Genomic DNA, 17,002 nt, shown 5'->3' with positions numbered 1-17,002 from the left:
ATGTGCCACCGGCACAGAAGCCAGACGGCTGCTCTGGCAATGATCACGCTCAGATGGTGCTGTTAGTGCTCCACTGGCATAGGTGCCAGTCATCGAATTTAGTTCAATTACGAATTCGATTTCACTTGCCCCAACAGGTCTTTGCAAGCAGAGTTTAGTGTCCAATGAAGGAAAGGTTGGCATGGGTGCCAGTCATCAAATTTGGTTCGATTTCACTTGCCTCAACAGGTCGTCACAAGCAGAGTTTAGTGTCCAATGAAGGAAAGGTACACATTAGTGGGCTGGCTACACCCCTGGCAAAGGCCACGGGTTATGGTCTCAATTGGCTTAGTTGTCTAAATTCTCTTTCCTACTGTAATACTTGTCAATTAGAATTTCTCTAAACCTATTCCTAACTGCAGATTCTTTTCCATGTTTTCCTTCTCTATATCGTCTGTTTCTGTGTCTGCCAGGCTCTGACTCTGTGGTCTCAAGCCACTAATCTATGTTGAGTGCTGCTTGGAAAGGTTTTGGCATTTGTAATAGTCCCTCTGTTCCATTTCCTGATGGAAATAAAATTCAACTAAAATGTGTTCACTGGATTGAAAGGTGATGAAATAGTTGGCTGGTTTCCTAAAATGTGTTTTGCAAATTGTTAGATCCATTGCATCACAGAATTCAGGAACCATACACCCACCACATTTCTTGTACCATATTCATAGCCTCCCTCTGTGTCATGGAAGTCATCATCATGTTGACCTACGTGTCTGTTGAAGTCACCAGCCACAATAATGAAATTCCTGTAGTGTACAGGAGGATCTGAGAGAAACAGTCCTCTTGTTCTTCCCCTCAAACCTGCCTGGGGAGCACCTGCATGGATTAATGTTGCCTGTAACTAGTCTCATCTTAATTAACTTATCCCACGTCCTAAACTCCTCAGTTACTTTATCAATCCATTTCTCACCTAACAACATATCTAACCCACCATTCCCATCACTTTTAGTCACCCAGAAGAATTTATATTGTCTTTTCTTGTTTGTGAGAAGTTTGGCAGAAATCCTTTACCTCCAAACCTTGACTCACAACAAACATCCATTCATCTTTACTCCAGTCTCTCCACAATCTCACCAGACCTTCCTCTCATCATACTGACATCAATGATTGCAATCCCAAAGTTTTGAAATCGAGAGGAAGAGGGGTGGGGGGAATTTTCAGTGTTGTTTGTTTGTTTCTTTGTGGCTGTTTGATGACTTTTGTTCCTGTGAGGAATGAGGAATATTAAGCCATGGCTTGCTGGCAGTTTGAGGATTCACACATGATTATGTTTGTCTTTTCATTTAATTTGCCATCGTTCATTGATTCTCTGTCACTTGCCAACACATCCTACTATAAATTCCATTTACAACTTTTATCAATAAATTTTATTAATGATATTATTATTATTATTATTATTACTGTTATATGCACATAATGACTGCCTCGTATTCAGCCAGATTGTTCTGATGTATTTTTATCCTTGCATATAACTTTTCACACCCACACACATCCATTGCCATAATACTTTATAAAATACAAAAAGGATCAGAAATTGAGATGATAGAGAACCATCTGTATATCATTGGATTTAAGTGACAAAAACTTGTACAACACTTTCGCCACACTCTTGGTTGCCATACAAGGTTCCAGTGAGAAATTTTGCAAGTTGACTGCCGCTATTTTAACCACAAGTTTTATGTCAGAGTATCTTTCTTCACGAAGAGCTGCCTTCCTCCTGGTCATGTCAAAAATAGCAGAAGCCTCCTCCACACACCTGTATGATCTCCGTCTTAGCAAATTCTTATACATATTCAATATTTCTCCCAATTGGTGTAAATGTTTTGTGTTTAAGTATTTTTTCCAACAATACGGTACCCAGTTGAATCTCTCTGTTGTGTATGCATACTGATATTGCACGTCCGGTGGAGCAGCAAGCTTCATTTCTTGCATGCTTATGCATATCCTCAGCAGTCACAATATTTAATCTGTTTGCACAATATTTAATCTGTTAAGGTCATTGCAAATCCAATGCAACGATAACAAAATTAAAAAATGATGGTAGTAATGATGGTAATAAATATGGAAAAAAAAAGTAATAAAAAAAAAAAGAAATAATAAAAGAATAAACAGAATTTTTTTCAATTTCATTTAGTTAAAAAAATATTCAGAAAAAAAAAAAAAGAAAAGAACTCACCACCTGAATTTTTAAAAAATGGATTTTATAATACTTTGTCATTATATTTCTTGTTATATATTTGTTACTGTTTTATGTATCAGAAAAAAAATCATTCATTTTAATTTGCTTTTTCTTCTCAACACATACACACATACATACAAGCGTACGCACACACACACACACACACAACCATTACATTTCTCCGGTCTTCAGCCAGTTTAAGGAATTATTATTTTGATTCGATTTGATTCTTTTGCCTGAAATATATTGCCTGTTTTTCAAAAATTCATATATATATATATAAACACACGCATACACACACACACATTTATATATATCAATTCCAAACAGTTTTATTTGTTTATTTACATCTTTATCTCCACATCAGCTCATCTGGATTCCTCTTATAACCATTCTTTATCCTACAGACTTAGTCCCCGATAAAAATTTCGGAGTGTAAGTTCAATCGTTTGAGCACTGCTGCATGTTTTCTCCATTGAGCATCTCATCTGTTGACTATATATAACATATAAACTCACACACTCACACAATACACACACACATATGTATGTATAAACACATCTTCATGCATACACACATACACACACACACATATATATATTATATATTCGGTTAAAATGTCTTACGGTTAAGCTGGTTCCTATGTATTTCCTAGAAGAGAAGATTACATCCTTATCAACATCACCTATTCCTATGGAAGGTATAATTTGTAATCTTCAAAACATATGTTGGAAATAAAAGAATTCATTTAACATATGCGTTTTACTCCATTTACTAAATTTATATATATATATATATATATATATATATAAACACATTTACACTCAGACACACATATTTACACATATATATACACAAAATTTTATAATAATGAAAACCAACAAAACAAATAATTCAGTCCAGTAGAATTCAATTTGCAGCCAAAATCTTATTTGGAACACCAGTAAAAGAGTCTTGTCGCAATGAATTTCATTACAAGGAAACATTGGCCATCAATTTATGAAACATCAATAAGAACAAACACATATCACTTGTAAGCAGCTGTCATTTTTATGGCAACAGCTTTTTAAAAAAAGTTTCCTGTCATGACCATCCCTCCTTTTTTCAATTCCGATATAAACAACACCAATCAAAATTTGATACAATTTATCTTCTATCTTTCACTTGTTTCAGTCTCATTGGACTGTGGCCATGCTGGGGCACTGCCTTAAAGACGTTTTAGTTGAACATACCCCAGTATTTATTGATTTTTTTAAAAGCCTGATACTTATTCTATCGGTCTCTTCTGCTAATCTGCTAAGTGACAGGGATGTAAACACACCAACACTGGTTGTCAAGTGGTGGTGGTGGAGGACAAACACAAAGACATACACACACATACATACATACAACAGGCTTCTGTTCAGTTTCCGTCTACCAAATCCATTCACAAGGCTTTGGTTAGACCAGGGCTGTAGTAGAAGACACTTGTCCAAGGTGCCATGCAGTGGAACTGAACCCAGAGCCATGTGGTTGGGAAGCAAGCTTCTAACCCACACAGCCACACCTGACAAAAAACAAATTTAATATGTATTATTGCAGCATGACAGGAATCAACATCATAAAATCAATTTATGAAATATCACAATAGAAACCATTGTTGCCTTGCATAAGAATACAGAAAACGACAGGATTAAAGCAAAACTGGAGCAGAGTACAAAAGAATCTGTCATTGTACTATATCATTATCATCATTTAACATACACTTTTCCATGCTTGCATGGGTCAGACGGAATTTATTGAAGCAGGTTTTCTATGGCTAGATGCCCTGCCTGTCACCAACAGTCACTTGTTTTCAAGCAAGGGAACATTCTCCCCACTTTTCCATGCTTGCATGGGTCAGACGGAATTTACTGAAGCAGATTTTCTATGGCCGGATGCCCTCCCTGTCACCAACAGTCACTTGTTTTCAAGCAAGGGAACATTCTCCCCACTTTTCCATGCTTGCATGGGTCAGACGGAATTTACTGAAGCAGATTTTCTATGGCCGGATGCCCTCCCTGTCACCAACAGTCACTTGTTTTCAAGCAAGGGAACATTTTCCCCACCTCATGAGATATGTTTTTCAAAGAAGACTGGAAACAGCTTGTATGACAGTAATGCTTGTTTACTACAATAATGCCAAAGCAAAGATACACACACACACACAATAGGCTTCTGTTCAGTTTCTGTCTACTAAATCCATTGACAAGGCTTTGGTCAGTCCATGGCTGTAGTAGAAGACACTTGCCTAAGGTGCCATGTGGTGGGAATGAACCCAAGACTACATGTTTGGACCACACAGTCACACCTGGGCCTGTACCTTTTGTTGATAAAAAAAAAAAATTAAAATATGAATAGTCAGAATATGTTGGATGGATTGATTGGAAATGGTCAGAGACCAACTAAGAAGTGATTCTTCAGAAATTTGATTTATTGTATTAGTTTCAAATTTTGGCACAAGGCCAGCAATTTCAAGGGAGGGGTAAATCAATGAATTCGACCCTGGCAAGTTCAACTGGTACTTATTTTACTGATCTCAAAAGGTTGAAAGGTAAAGTCGACCTCAGTGGAATTTGAACCCAGATTGTAAAGACTGATGAAAGGCTGCTAAGCATTTTGTCCAACATTCTAATGATTCTGCCAGCTTGCTATCTTAGTTTTATTGATTATATTAAACTCTGATTTGTGTTGTTATCTTATTTTGTCAGTCCAAGTTGTTGCAACATCAGCTGAAATTCTGCAGAGGTTGACTTTGCCTTTCCCCCTTTCAAGTTAAACTCTGAGGGTTAATGTAATGGGACTTACTCCATCCCCTGAAAATAAAGGCCTTGTGCCAAAATCTGAAACCAATATCAGATGAGATTTGAAATTGATAAAAGACAACACGGTCATAGTTGAAATGGCTAACAATTCCAAAAGAAAAAAATTTCAAAAAGATGGAATGCTTACAGTTGGAAGTTGTGGAAAGAAAATGCAGTTTCCATTAAAATAAACAAGACAGGATGGCCACATTTGGAATATTTTCAGTCTTATTAGTGTTTGATAAATTGATGAATAAATTCCAATTTGCAGATGACTTTACCAATGAAAATTGCATATTTTTAGTGCAAAGAACACAGCAACTTGAAGATTTGCTTTTGACAATGATGTTATAAGGAATTATATGACAAATTATACATTGTCAGTTTCATTATAACAATATATAGCATGTATATATAAATATAAATATATATATATTACACATATATACATATTTATATATAATAACTATATATTACTTATACATACATGCATGCACATACATATAGGTAACACACAAACACACACATATTTGCTTATTTGGTGAAATTACGTGTGTGAGAATATTTGGGATGATGTGGGTTCGAGGTGGTTTCCTATATATATATTATATATATGTGTGTGTGTGTATACTGTACCATAAATATCGCCATCCGTTTAGAGAAAAATTTGTAGTTTAGAATCAGTAGTTCTTTGACTGCTATTTCTAAATTTTCAGTATGTTGGAGAAGCAACTCAATGCTAATCCCTGTATATTTATGATTATATATACGTATGTATATATATATATATATATATATATATATATATATATACATGCACACAAACATATACATACACACACACACATAGATACAAACATATGCACATATGTGTATGCGTGTATATATATATATATATATATATATAGTTATAAAGGCAGTGCTCCAGCATGGCCGCAGTCAAATTACTGAAACAAGAAAAAGAATACTATATATATATATATATGTCTGCATAAATATATGTATATGTGTGTGTGTGTGTATACATACACACACATCCTTTCATACATATGTATGTGTGTATATGTATGTATGAATATATATATATATATATATATATATATATATATATATATATACACATACACATATACACACACTACATATTATAAAAATAATATATATATATATATATATAAGTATATATTTTAAAAATATATTTCATATGTTTAAAAGTTTCTATATGTTTATACAAACACATATGCACAACACACACACATATTGATTATATGTGTGTATGTATGTATATGTGTGTGTGTCTGTGTGTGTGTATATATATATATATATATATATACACACACACACACATACACATATATACATACACACATAATCATTTGCATGCATACATTTTATTCATTAAAAAATAGTTATAGATTCATCAACGTGCACATGAGTGCATGCACATGTATGTATGTTCACATAATTCACAAAAAATTATGAGCACATTTGTCAATATCTATGCACGAACGGGTCTATGTTCCATGTAAGACCCACGCATGCAGATGTATGCATAAAAACGCACGCAGTCATTGAGCATATGTACAATTTGAATGTCTGCAGTTTAAAATACATTGATGATTTCCTTCACGCTGCTGTAAGTGCCTGTCACAAACCCTGTTAAACCGATGATTAAGATGAAAATGTTCTTCGCAATTGTCAGTTTTGTTAGTTGTTCACCTTCAGCAGAGTAAGTGATCATCTCGATGATGGGTGGAAAGATTAGTGCTAATCCACTGCTGGCAAATGCTCCAATCAGTGCTATCAAGAGATCCAGATGAGGAATGCAGGATGCAAAGCCAGCTGTTGGTAAACAAGGGCCAAAAAAAAAAAAAAAAGAGAGAGTGAGTGAAGGAATCAAATACAGAGAAATACATAGTAAATCATCATCATCATCATCGTCGTCGTTTAACGTCCGCTTTCCATGCTAGCATGGGTTGGACGATTTGACTGAGGACTGGTGAAACAAGATGGCTACACCAGGCTCCAATCTGATTTGGCAGAGTTTCTACAGCTGGATGCCCTTCCTTACGCCAACCACTCCGAGAGTGTAGTGGGTGCTTTTACGTGCCACCGTCACGAAGGCCAGTCAGGCGGTACTGGCAATGGCCACGCTCAAAATGGTGTATTTTATGTGCCACCTGTACAAGAGCTAGTCCAGGGGCACTGGCAACGATCTCGCTCGAAAGTCCTTACACATGCCACAGGCACAAGTGCCAGAAAGGCGACGCTGGGCACAGGTGCCATCTCGATTTTGCTTGCCCCAATAAATCTTCGCAAGCTGAGTTTCGTGTCTAAGAACATTGCTGCCAGATCCATTCTGGTGCTACTGCTAAGTACACATGTAGACCATATTGAAATGAGAATCACCCAAATGATTTGTAATTATATTCATTCTGTAACTTAGTACAGATGTACCATCTTTTCATTTTATCACAAAGGGCTCAGCTCCTTTGACAATAATATTGACGACTGGTGGCAAGGCAAGAAGATATCCTCCAATCAGAAAGCTAACCTGAATTCTTCCAACTCACCTGAAGATACCCAATGTTAAACCAGATGACAAGTCGAGTCTAGCATCTAAGTAGGGCATGGCAGGATCTGAACTCTGAGTGTAGCATTGTGAAGCATTTTGTCTCATATTCTAAACACTCTGCCAAATCATTATTTAGAACAGAAACTGTAAACTGCGACATCACTACATCATTGAGAAGTATTTAATTAAATGACACAGTTATATTGACACCCATTCATAAATCGAGAAATTGTAGTTGGAAGGCCTCATTAGACTGACTTGTCTTTCATTTAATACACAAAGACAAAAGTTTTCAGTAACCCTAAAATGTTATAAAACTCGTTATATCATCCCTACTCTTTTGATCATCTTCAACAAATAACTAACAAGAAATCAAAGAAACAATAGGAATGAACCCAAACAACAACAAAAACACAAATGCCAAGGGACTTACTTAATGCACAAATTAATATGACTCGTAGGGCATAATCAATTATTTGACTGTACTTGCTTGATCCAAACCTTTCTCGAAGTGGTGAACTCAATAAGTTCATTGGAACATAGAACTGGATACCATAAGATATGAAGATAGCTACAGCAAATAATAGCTTGACAGTTGTGTACCACCTGCACAGAAGAAAAAGAAAAAACAACTCAAATTTGTATTCTCAATCGCAGAATAATGCTAATAATATAGCCTGAACAGGATAAACTACCTCTATTTTGCAGAGAAAAGTGTAGGTGGCTCATCGTGACATGTAATCACGGGGATGTGAGTTTGTGTCCACAGCTAGCCACCTACACTTTTCTCTGCAAAATAGGGGTAGTTTATCCTGTTCAGGCTATATTATTAGCATTATTCTGCGATTGAGAATTTAAAATCACTTCTTTAACTTTCTAAAAGACATCTCAACGCTTCTAAAAGCAAACTTCGTTTGTTTATTTATGTTTGTCGTAATTTGAATTTAACATATGAGAGCGTCTCATAAAGCGAGATTTATATATCTTAATTTGCAGAGGAATTTGTAGTGGGTAGTTTAGCTTAATCGGTCAAAGCATCGTGACATGTAATCACGCGGATGTGAGTTCGAGTCCACAGCTAGCCACCTGCACTTTTCTCTGCAAAATAGGGGTAGTTTATCCTGTTCAGGCTATATTATTAGCATTATTCTGCGATTGAGAATTTAAAATCACTTCTTTAACTTTCTAAAAGACATCTCAACGCTTCTAAAAGCAAACTTCGTTTGTTTATTTACGTTTGTCGTAATTTGAATTTATCAAATTTGTATATTTATGTAGAAAAATAAAATATTTTCAAAGAGTTGCCCAAACACATACACATTAAGTATTAAGTGTCAGAAAAAAGTGGTCCATACCCTATTAGAAATTAATATGTTTATTTTGGTTGAGTTAGTTTCTCTACCTACTTTGAGTCTCAGCTGGAGGTAGACAGGATCTTTGCCTGAAGATCCTGTGCATCGCCAAGTGAAACACAGATTAGCAAGAGACTGTCTCAACAAAAATAACACACACACACACGAAAAGAAAAATAGCAAAAAATTATTATTAATAAAGTAAACAACTCACCAATCTGATGGTAGATTTAATGTTATACTTCCTTTAACAGTGTCAGAGAAAGCGAGATAACCATAGAAGCCAAGTGATGCATAGAGGCAGACCACAATGGTCATTCCAAGATTTAGAATTCCTGTCCAACCGGGGAAATCTTGTGGATTTCTCATTTTGTTTTCAATTGGAAGAACCTTGTTAGAGGGAAAGAAAAAGAGAAATGCAGTGAGGGATGTGAGTGAAACCATGAAAACAAAAAACAAGGGGGAAAGTTACCAGATATGGCTGCTTTCATGGGGAAACAACCAGTAAGGATACAAGGGAATCAGACTTTTGCAAATGCTCAGGAGGCTCTCTCAAGGTTGTTTACCCAGGTGGCCAAATTAGTAATGGTGAAGGATGCTCTGAAAGTATTGTTGCAACTCCTGTCCTCCTGAACTGGAGCTTCACCACCGGTTGCAGTTTTGTGTCTTACCCAGGAGTTATGGGGAGCGTGGAGACACCCCTTAGTTGCCATTTCTCCCAGGTCCACTCTGGCCCGGGATGGTAGCACCTGTTAGGGCCCCACCAATGGGTAAAAATTGGATCCTCCTCTGCTGCCTTGCAGGATGCCTCTTTAGGCTAAGGCTACGAGGAGGAATCATCAAGTCCTCAACGGTTGATCAGGCAGACAAAGCGACATCTATGTCTCTCAATGGCTGTGACAGCGGAAGAAGGCTATGCCAAGCGGGCTGGCTACAACAAGGCGTAGCCTAAAAGAACTGATCCACGGCAGCTCGCTGCAACTCACAGGTCAAAGTCAGTACGTCTCCTCCACGGTGCCACTGATGAAGTCCTCTGAGCCAAGTGAGTGGGCTTCTGCCTGGCAAGTGGCAGTCCACCTTAAACAAAATCACGCCATGGCATCCAGTGCTAAACTAAAAATTGTTGCAAGAATAAGAATAGGATGGAGGAAGTTCAGAGAGCTATTACCTCTGTCGGCAACAAAAGGACTCTCTCTCTCTCTCTCTCTCTCAGAGTGAAAGGCAGATTGTATGATGCTTGTGTATAAACGACTAATCTCCATGGTAGTTAGACCTGGGCTCTGAATGCAGAGGACATGCGTAGACTGGAAAGGAATGAAGGTTGTATGCTCTGTTGGATGTGCAACATCAGTGTGCACGTATGACAAAGTGTAAATGTATAGATAAAGTTGGGCATAAGAGGAATCGGATGCAGCATCCAAGAGAGAAGACTGTGTTGATTTGGACATGTGATTCATACGAATGTAGACAGCTGTATAAAGAAGTGCTAATTGCTGAAAGTGGATGGCACCTGCGGGAGAGGGAGAATCAGGAAGACATGGGGTGATCTCAGGATGTTGGACCTCATGGAGGGGATGACAATAGACTGAGATGTCTCCTGATATGAAGTTCTTGAGAAGACCTGCCCCCCCCCCAGCAAAACTGAGTTCTGGGAACACTGTTCCACTTACATGTAACAATAAAAAAAAAAATTTTCCCACGTCCTACCCCAACAGACCAAACTACATCTCCTCTTCTCTTTCTTACATTTCCTCTTTTTCTGCACTATGCTTGTGCTTATCGCTTGCCCCCCACCCCCACCAAACCCTGTGTCAGCTGGTTCGAGAATCAACCCATGTTTGAGACTCATGAGTGCAACACCCTAACCACCAGGCCACTAATGTGTGTGTGTGTGTGTGTGTGTGTGTGTGTGAGAGAGACTTACCAGACTAATACCTTCAAAAGAATAGACAGCAATGCCGAAGAACATAGGTAACTGGGAGAAACTGGTGTACAGCTGCACCTGTGACATTGGCTGGAGATGCTGCACGATATACTGGTAGATGATGACCAGTCCAATGATGGTGATGATGTTGGCCAACAATGAGAAGACAGCCAAGGTTTTTAGGTTTCGAATAAAACAGTAAGGGATGAGAAAGATGGTGATCAGCCACATATAGGAAATACTGTGCCACTGAGCCACAGGGAAAACCTCAATCACCTGAAAAGGGAAACAGAAACAATACTGGAGACATGATTTCGGCACGAGGTCAGTGGTAGAGAAGAAAGGTTAGTCATTTGAATTAATTCCAGGATTTGTCTGATTCTTTACAATGGTTCTCAACTGGGGTCCACATGACCCTTGAGGGTTCATATAAGATTTTGTTGTTAAAATTCATATGCAATAAATTGGTTATGCTTCTACAATACATAAAATATTTTAACAATTTTTTTTTTTTTATACAGTTCCTAATAATATTTAATTATAAAAATATAATAAGACTTTTTAAACATCGAATGGGGTTCAGCAGAGTAAAATAGGAAGCAAAGGGGTCAATAGGCTAAAAATAGTCGAAAAACATTGCTTTAGTTTATCAATCACAAAGATTATGAAATGCAAATTTTACAATGGCTGTTATAACTAAATACCATAAAGCATTTTGTCCTACAAACTTGGAGTTCTGTCTATCTCCTGCCATTTACATAACAATAATAATAATAATAATAATGTCAGTACCACCTGACTGGCCTTCGTAGGATTTTCGAGCAAGATCGTTGCCAGTGCCGCTGGACTGGCTCCTGTGCGGGTGGCACATAAAATACACCATTTGAGTGTGGCCATTGCCAGTACTGCCTGACTGGCCTTCGTGCGGGTGACACATAAAAGCACCCACTACACTCTCTGAGTGGTTGGCGTTAGGAAGGGCATCCAGCTGTAGAAACTCTGCCAAATCAGATTGGAGCCTGGTGTTGCCATCTGGTTTCACCAGTCCTCAGTCAAATCGTCCAACCCATGCTAGCATGGAAAGCGGACGTTAAACGATGATGATGATGATGATGATAATCCTGCATTATCTCATAGCTTCAAGAATTTGATGATGCGATTGTTTATTTTCAAAATCACATTATGGAGCAGGTGTGAGAGGCTAGATCTGGCCAGTTTGAACAGAAAACAGGCAGAGTATGTGGACCCCAGATACGGTTGATTGAAATGCTGAATGGTCAAAAGAACGGCTTTTGCAGACTTTCTCACATTTTGCATATTTGTTGGGGGCAACTCTTTTCCCAAATGAAATCTTGACTATCATTCATTATGAAGTACAAATGCTGCAATCCATGCAACACAGCCTTGTGACTACAATGCAACTAATGCACCCCCTCACTGCAACAACAACAACAACAAATTATACTCACATCTGAAATGTTTTTGGCCACAAACACCACATAGACACAACAGAAACCAAACTGGGTGAACAGGATAAAAATATTGATGACAATCCTGCAAATAAAAAGAAAAAAAAAAAAAAGAAAGAATTTCTTAATTTGCTAATGATGATTATTTGTAAACAAAGAGTAAGTTCAGTTGGAGGGGACCCTTGTAGTTTACTGGTATGCTTGGGGGAGGGGGATTTTTTTTTTCACAAGACTGGCTCTTGTTTGGGTGGCACATAAAATACACCATTTTGAGCGTGGCTGTTGCCAGTACCACCTGACTGGCCTTCGTGCCAGTGGCACATAAAAGCACCCACTACACTCTTGGAGTGGTTGGCGTTAGGAAGGGCATCCAGCTGTAGAAACTCTGCCAAATCAAATTGGAGCCTGGTGTAGCCATCCGGTTCACCAGTCCTCAGTCAAATCGTCCAACCCATGCTAGCATGGAAAGTGGATGTTAAACGATGATGATGATGATGATTTGATAGCCTCTTCATTTTACTGACAATAAGGGATGAAAAGAAAATCAATTCCAGCAGAATTTGAACTCAAAACATATGATAATGATGACAATGATGATGAAGAATACAAATTTAAAAGGTCAGTCCTCAATTTGGCAGTAATTTTCAGAATTTTAGTTCAAAAATAAAACCATTTTGAAGCTTCGCTTACCTGAATGCTCGTGAAAAACGTCGAAATACAGGTGGTCCAGTTTGCAAACAGTTCTCCATGACATCAGGGTAATCCATAGTTACTGAAGATGTTCTGGGGCCAAAAATAAAAAAAGGATTATTTAGGTTAGTGAATGAGCTGAACAACGACAATAGCAAAGGTTCACTTGAGGTTACAACAGAATGGAGTTGATTAATTAAACATAGCACCACATGACATATGATATAACCTGTTGTGTCTCTATTTGTAAAGAAAATGTGAAAGAGCTTAGTCCAGCTCTGCAGCATCTACAAGACATTATGCCAACCACAAAGGATACTTTTGTGCACTGCACAGCCCACAAGCTTTCCTGGCTCTCAAACTGTAGCAGATACTTTACAGCCCTTGCCAAAAGGATCTTCAACAACTTCACAAGATATTCCCTTCCTTTATTCCTCAACTATGAGAGTGCTGTAAGTAGTATTCCTACAGAGAAAGCCTTTATATCAGCCACCTTCACTGCACATATAAGTGGAACCTTCAACTTGGCTAAAAATGGTTGGCTTTACTTCTCAAATATGCACACTTGTGACAATGCAAAGTATATATTTCCTTCAAACTCTGCTTTTGTTACATTAATTCAAACTTTAAAGAATTCCTCTAAATACATGGCTATGATGCTCCCCCACTATGCCTGTTCATGGTCAGAGATGCACATATCGTCAGCCACTAAGGGACATGCTCAAGTGGTTGTGGTCAAGCAACTGACAAGCAAATCTGTGGTACTGGTCAGAATATTTGCTATAACAATATTTATGCTTTAGCAACTCAGCACTGAATCTGTCTGAAATGTAATGGAAAATAGGTCACAAAAGCAAAGTTTGAAGGAAATAGCAATTGTTTCCGTCAATTTCTAGATAAAAGTAAATAGGAAATCACACTTACTGACCAAAGACATAAAAACACTAAAAACTTTGTAACACGGTGCTATTAGCATTCCACTTGAAATAAGAAATCTGATCCTAACTACAATTGCTTCACTTCTAATCTATTAACTTGAATCAAGTGGATCCAAGTACAGTGGAAACTTGAGAGTACTTTCTGACACCAATTAAAATTTTGAGGATGAAAACTGTATCTAATTTTTTATTTTTGAAAGATTATCAAACATAGGCATAGGAGTGGCTGTGTGGTAAGTAGCTTGCTTACCAACCACATGGTTCTGGGCTCAGTCTGTCAAATGTAACTCTTATTTATTCACATTGTTTTGAATTAACCATGCATTATCTTGTGGCTAGAAGATTTCAATGATGTGATTGTTTATTTTCAGAATGATATAATAAGGTAGGCATGAGGTTCAATTTGGCTGGTTTGAACATAAAACAGGTAGAATATTTGGGTCAGATATGCTGAACAGTTAACCAACAATGAAATTTTAATGAAAATAGTTTTTATTTTCTCAAAACAATAACAAACACAGGGAACCTCAGCATGGTGTGAACAAACAGTTAGGAACCAAAGTAAAATCTATGATGCATTTTATTTAGCAGAATAAGGAGGGGTCAGTTGGGAAGTAGGGAGACAAAGACAGCAAGAAAGTCTCATCTTTGTTCAGATACACAATCTTAATTTTACCAGAAAATATTATATTATCTTCAATGCTCACCGTTCACATAATTTATGGCTGCAGTTGACAAGAATGTGCATACAATGTGTAGCTATGCAGCCTAGAAACAATATACCAGCAAAACCAACCTGAAAACATAATTGTTTTAAAAATTAGAGTCAAGTTAAATACAATTTAACAACATAAACTTCAACAACGGGTGTAAGTCCAGATGTACACATGTGAGTGTTGGTGCATATATATGTATATTATGCACACAAACACACACACCTGATTGAGACAGTGTTCATGAATAAGTTGTAAATCAATTTACATATGTTTAATAAAAGCACATTTAGCCTGTGTGTACAAACAGACCCTGTGGTGAGACTTCAGGGTTCTTCTTTGCAAAACAGGTAAAGAACAAATGAAGTGAAGATGTTGCACTTTGTAATGTGTAATGTGCATAAATGGGAGAGTACAAATGAGCTGAGAGATAAAGTAGAGGAGAAAAGGAATAAGATGTAGTGTGCAAGAGAGGGGAAGACTATGCTGGGACAGGTGTGTGATACGTAATGATGATGACAGCTGTATAAAATGTGCAAAGGGCTCAGAGTGGATGGAACCTGTGGAAACAGAAGAGGAAGATCTGCAGAAAGAGGGGATAAAGTGGGAAAGACTCCATCACCATTATCCCCCTATCCTTTTCTCTCCCCACCTGAATAAATATTTATTTTTGTGAATGGAACCTGTATTGTCCATGTTCATCTCCTTATACTTTTGCCCAACTGGTTTCTTCTGCAGATTTTTTTTGGTTTTGGTTATGTAACTCCTGTTATATTTCCCTATTGTTCTTTGTAAATATTTCTGACATTATTTTATTGCATTGGCCTAATAATCCGCTAATCTACAAGTTCTGCTGTGATTCATCCTAATCCAGTCTTCCATTATATTCTTTACCTTTTTTACCTTTGATAATCATAATTATTAATAACCTCAACATGTCGTTTCTACATTCGTTAAGAGGCAATAATTTCACATATATAGAATTTATTTTCACCAACTTTATATTACTACCAAATTCTACAACCTCACCTATCAGTTTTCCTTGTATCTGTTATGAAAATAATCTATTCTGCCTTACTTTATCTACTTTAAATAACTGGATTACTAAACATTGCAAAATTGTCTTAAAGCTATCAAAACATATATGTATGTGTGTGTGTGTGTGTGTGTGTGTGTGTGTGTGTGTGTGTGTATAAAATTATAATTAAGGGTATCTAAAAGATACCACCATGCTAGATATAGCAGCCAAAACTTGACTCTAAAACCACACTAAATGTTCATACAGCACCAGGTGTTGTATATGTGTGTGTGTGTGTGTGTATGTATATATATATATATATATATATATATATATATGTATGTATGTATGTATGTATGTATGTATGTATGTATTAAACACATTCTTCAAATATGCAAAGGTGGGCACCACATATTGTCGTGAAAGACCAAAACAATAAAGTCTGTTTATTGATTGACATGAGCATACCCTGTGACCATAATATCTCGGCAAAAGAATTTGATAAGCTCAGAAAATATAAAGATTTGCCAATCAAAATAGAAAGGATGTGGCATCTCAAGACGGTTGCTATACCAGTGATTGTAGGAGTACTTGGAATGATCAGAAAAGGAGCTGTAAATCATTTAATAATGATCCCTGGCTTACCATCCATGCAGGAAGTGCAAAAGATTGACTTAACTGATACGTCACATGTACTGAGAAGAGCATTATCGCTGTGAATTTTCTTTCCTTTTTTCCCCCTTTATTTTCTTTGTTTATTTTATTTATTTTTTTTTTTTACTTTTTACTTTTTCTGTCTTTCTTCCTCTTTTCCTATATCACATGATTTTGTAAATGAACAATCTGGTATGTTTGTTTTAGAGGCCAACATATGTACGCAGTGAGTTTCTCTGCCCTAGGTGTCAGGAAGACACGCGGCAAGAAATGGAAACAATTGAAAGAAGATGATTATGATAATGACAATAATAATAATAATAATAATAACAATAATAATAATAATAATGTTGATTTCAAATTTTATGGCACAAGGCCAGATATTTCAGGAAAGGGGTAAGTTGATTACATGAACCCCAATGCTCAACTGGTACTCATTTTATGGACCCCGAAAGGATGAAAGGCAAAGTTGACCTTGGCAGAATTTGAACCCAGAATGTAAAGATGGACAAAATGCTTGTAAGCATTTTTACCCAGCAAGCTAACGATTCTGCCAGCTCACTGCCTTAAGAATTATATAAAGGTTAAAAAAGAGAGAAAGAAAGAAAAGAAAAATCTAGTGTGATAGTTACCCA

The 17,002-nt window shown here is 37.0% G+C and overlaps 1 protein-coding gene across 1 annotated transcript in view; it reads right to left on the bottom strand.

Annotated features, from left to right (window-relative positions):
- Positions 1 to 6,406: 6,406 nt before the first annotated feature.
- LOC106880173 (proton-coupled amino acid transporter 1) overlaps positions 6,407 to 17,002 on the bottom strand; it is a 21,435-nt gene continuing 10,839 nt past the window's right edge. The window contains exons 3-10 of the mRNA XM_089342967.1: positions 17,000 to 17,002; positions 14,690 to 14,778; positions 13,045 to 13,137; positions 12,355 to 12,439; positions 10,886 to 11,161; positions 9,176 to 9,351; positions 8,043 to 8,215; positions 6,407 to 6,876 (exon numbers count right to left, since the gene is read on the bottom strand). The exon at positions 17,000 to 17,002 is cut by the window's right edge and continues 88 nt beyond it. Coding sequence (XP_089199093.1) covers positions 6,638 to 6,876; positions 8,043 to 8,215; positions 9,176 to 9,351; positions 10,886 to 11,161; positions 12,355 to 12,439; positions 13,045 to 13,137; positions 14,690 to 14,778; positions 17,000 to 17,002 — 1,134 coding nt within the window. The 3' untranslated portion in view covers positions 6,407 to 6,637. The remainder of the gene's footprint in view (positions 6,877 to 8,042; positions 8,216 to 9,175; positions 9,352 to 10,885; positions 11,162 to 12,354; positions 12,440 to 13,044; positions 13,138 to 14,689; positions 14,779 to 16,999) is intronic.

Source organism: Octopus bimaculoides, chromosome 26 (genome assembly GCF_046866305.1).
Source record: "Octopus bimaculoides isolate indiv1 chromosome 26, ASM4686630v1, whole genome shotgun sequence".
Lineage (NCBI taxonomy): Eukaryota > Metazoa > Mollusca > Cephalopoda > Octopoda > Octopodidae > Octopus > Octopus bimaculoides.
Note: the sequence above shows the minus strand (reverse complement) of the source record. Positions and strands in the feature narration are given on the sequence as shown.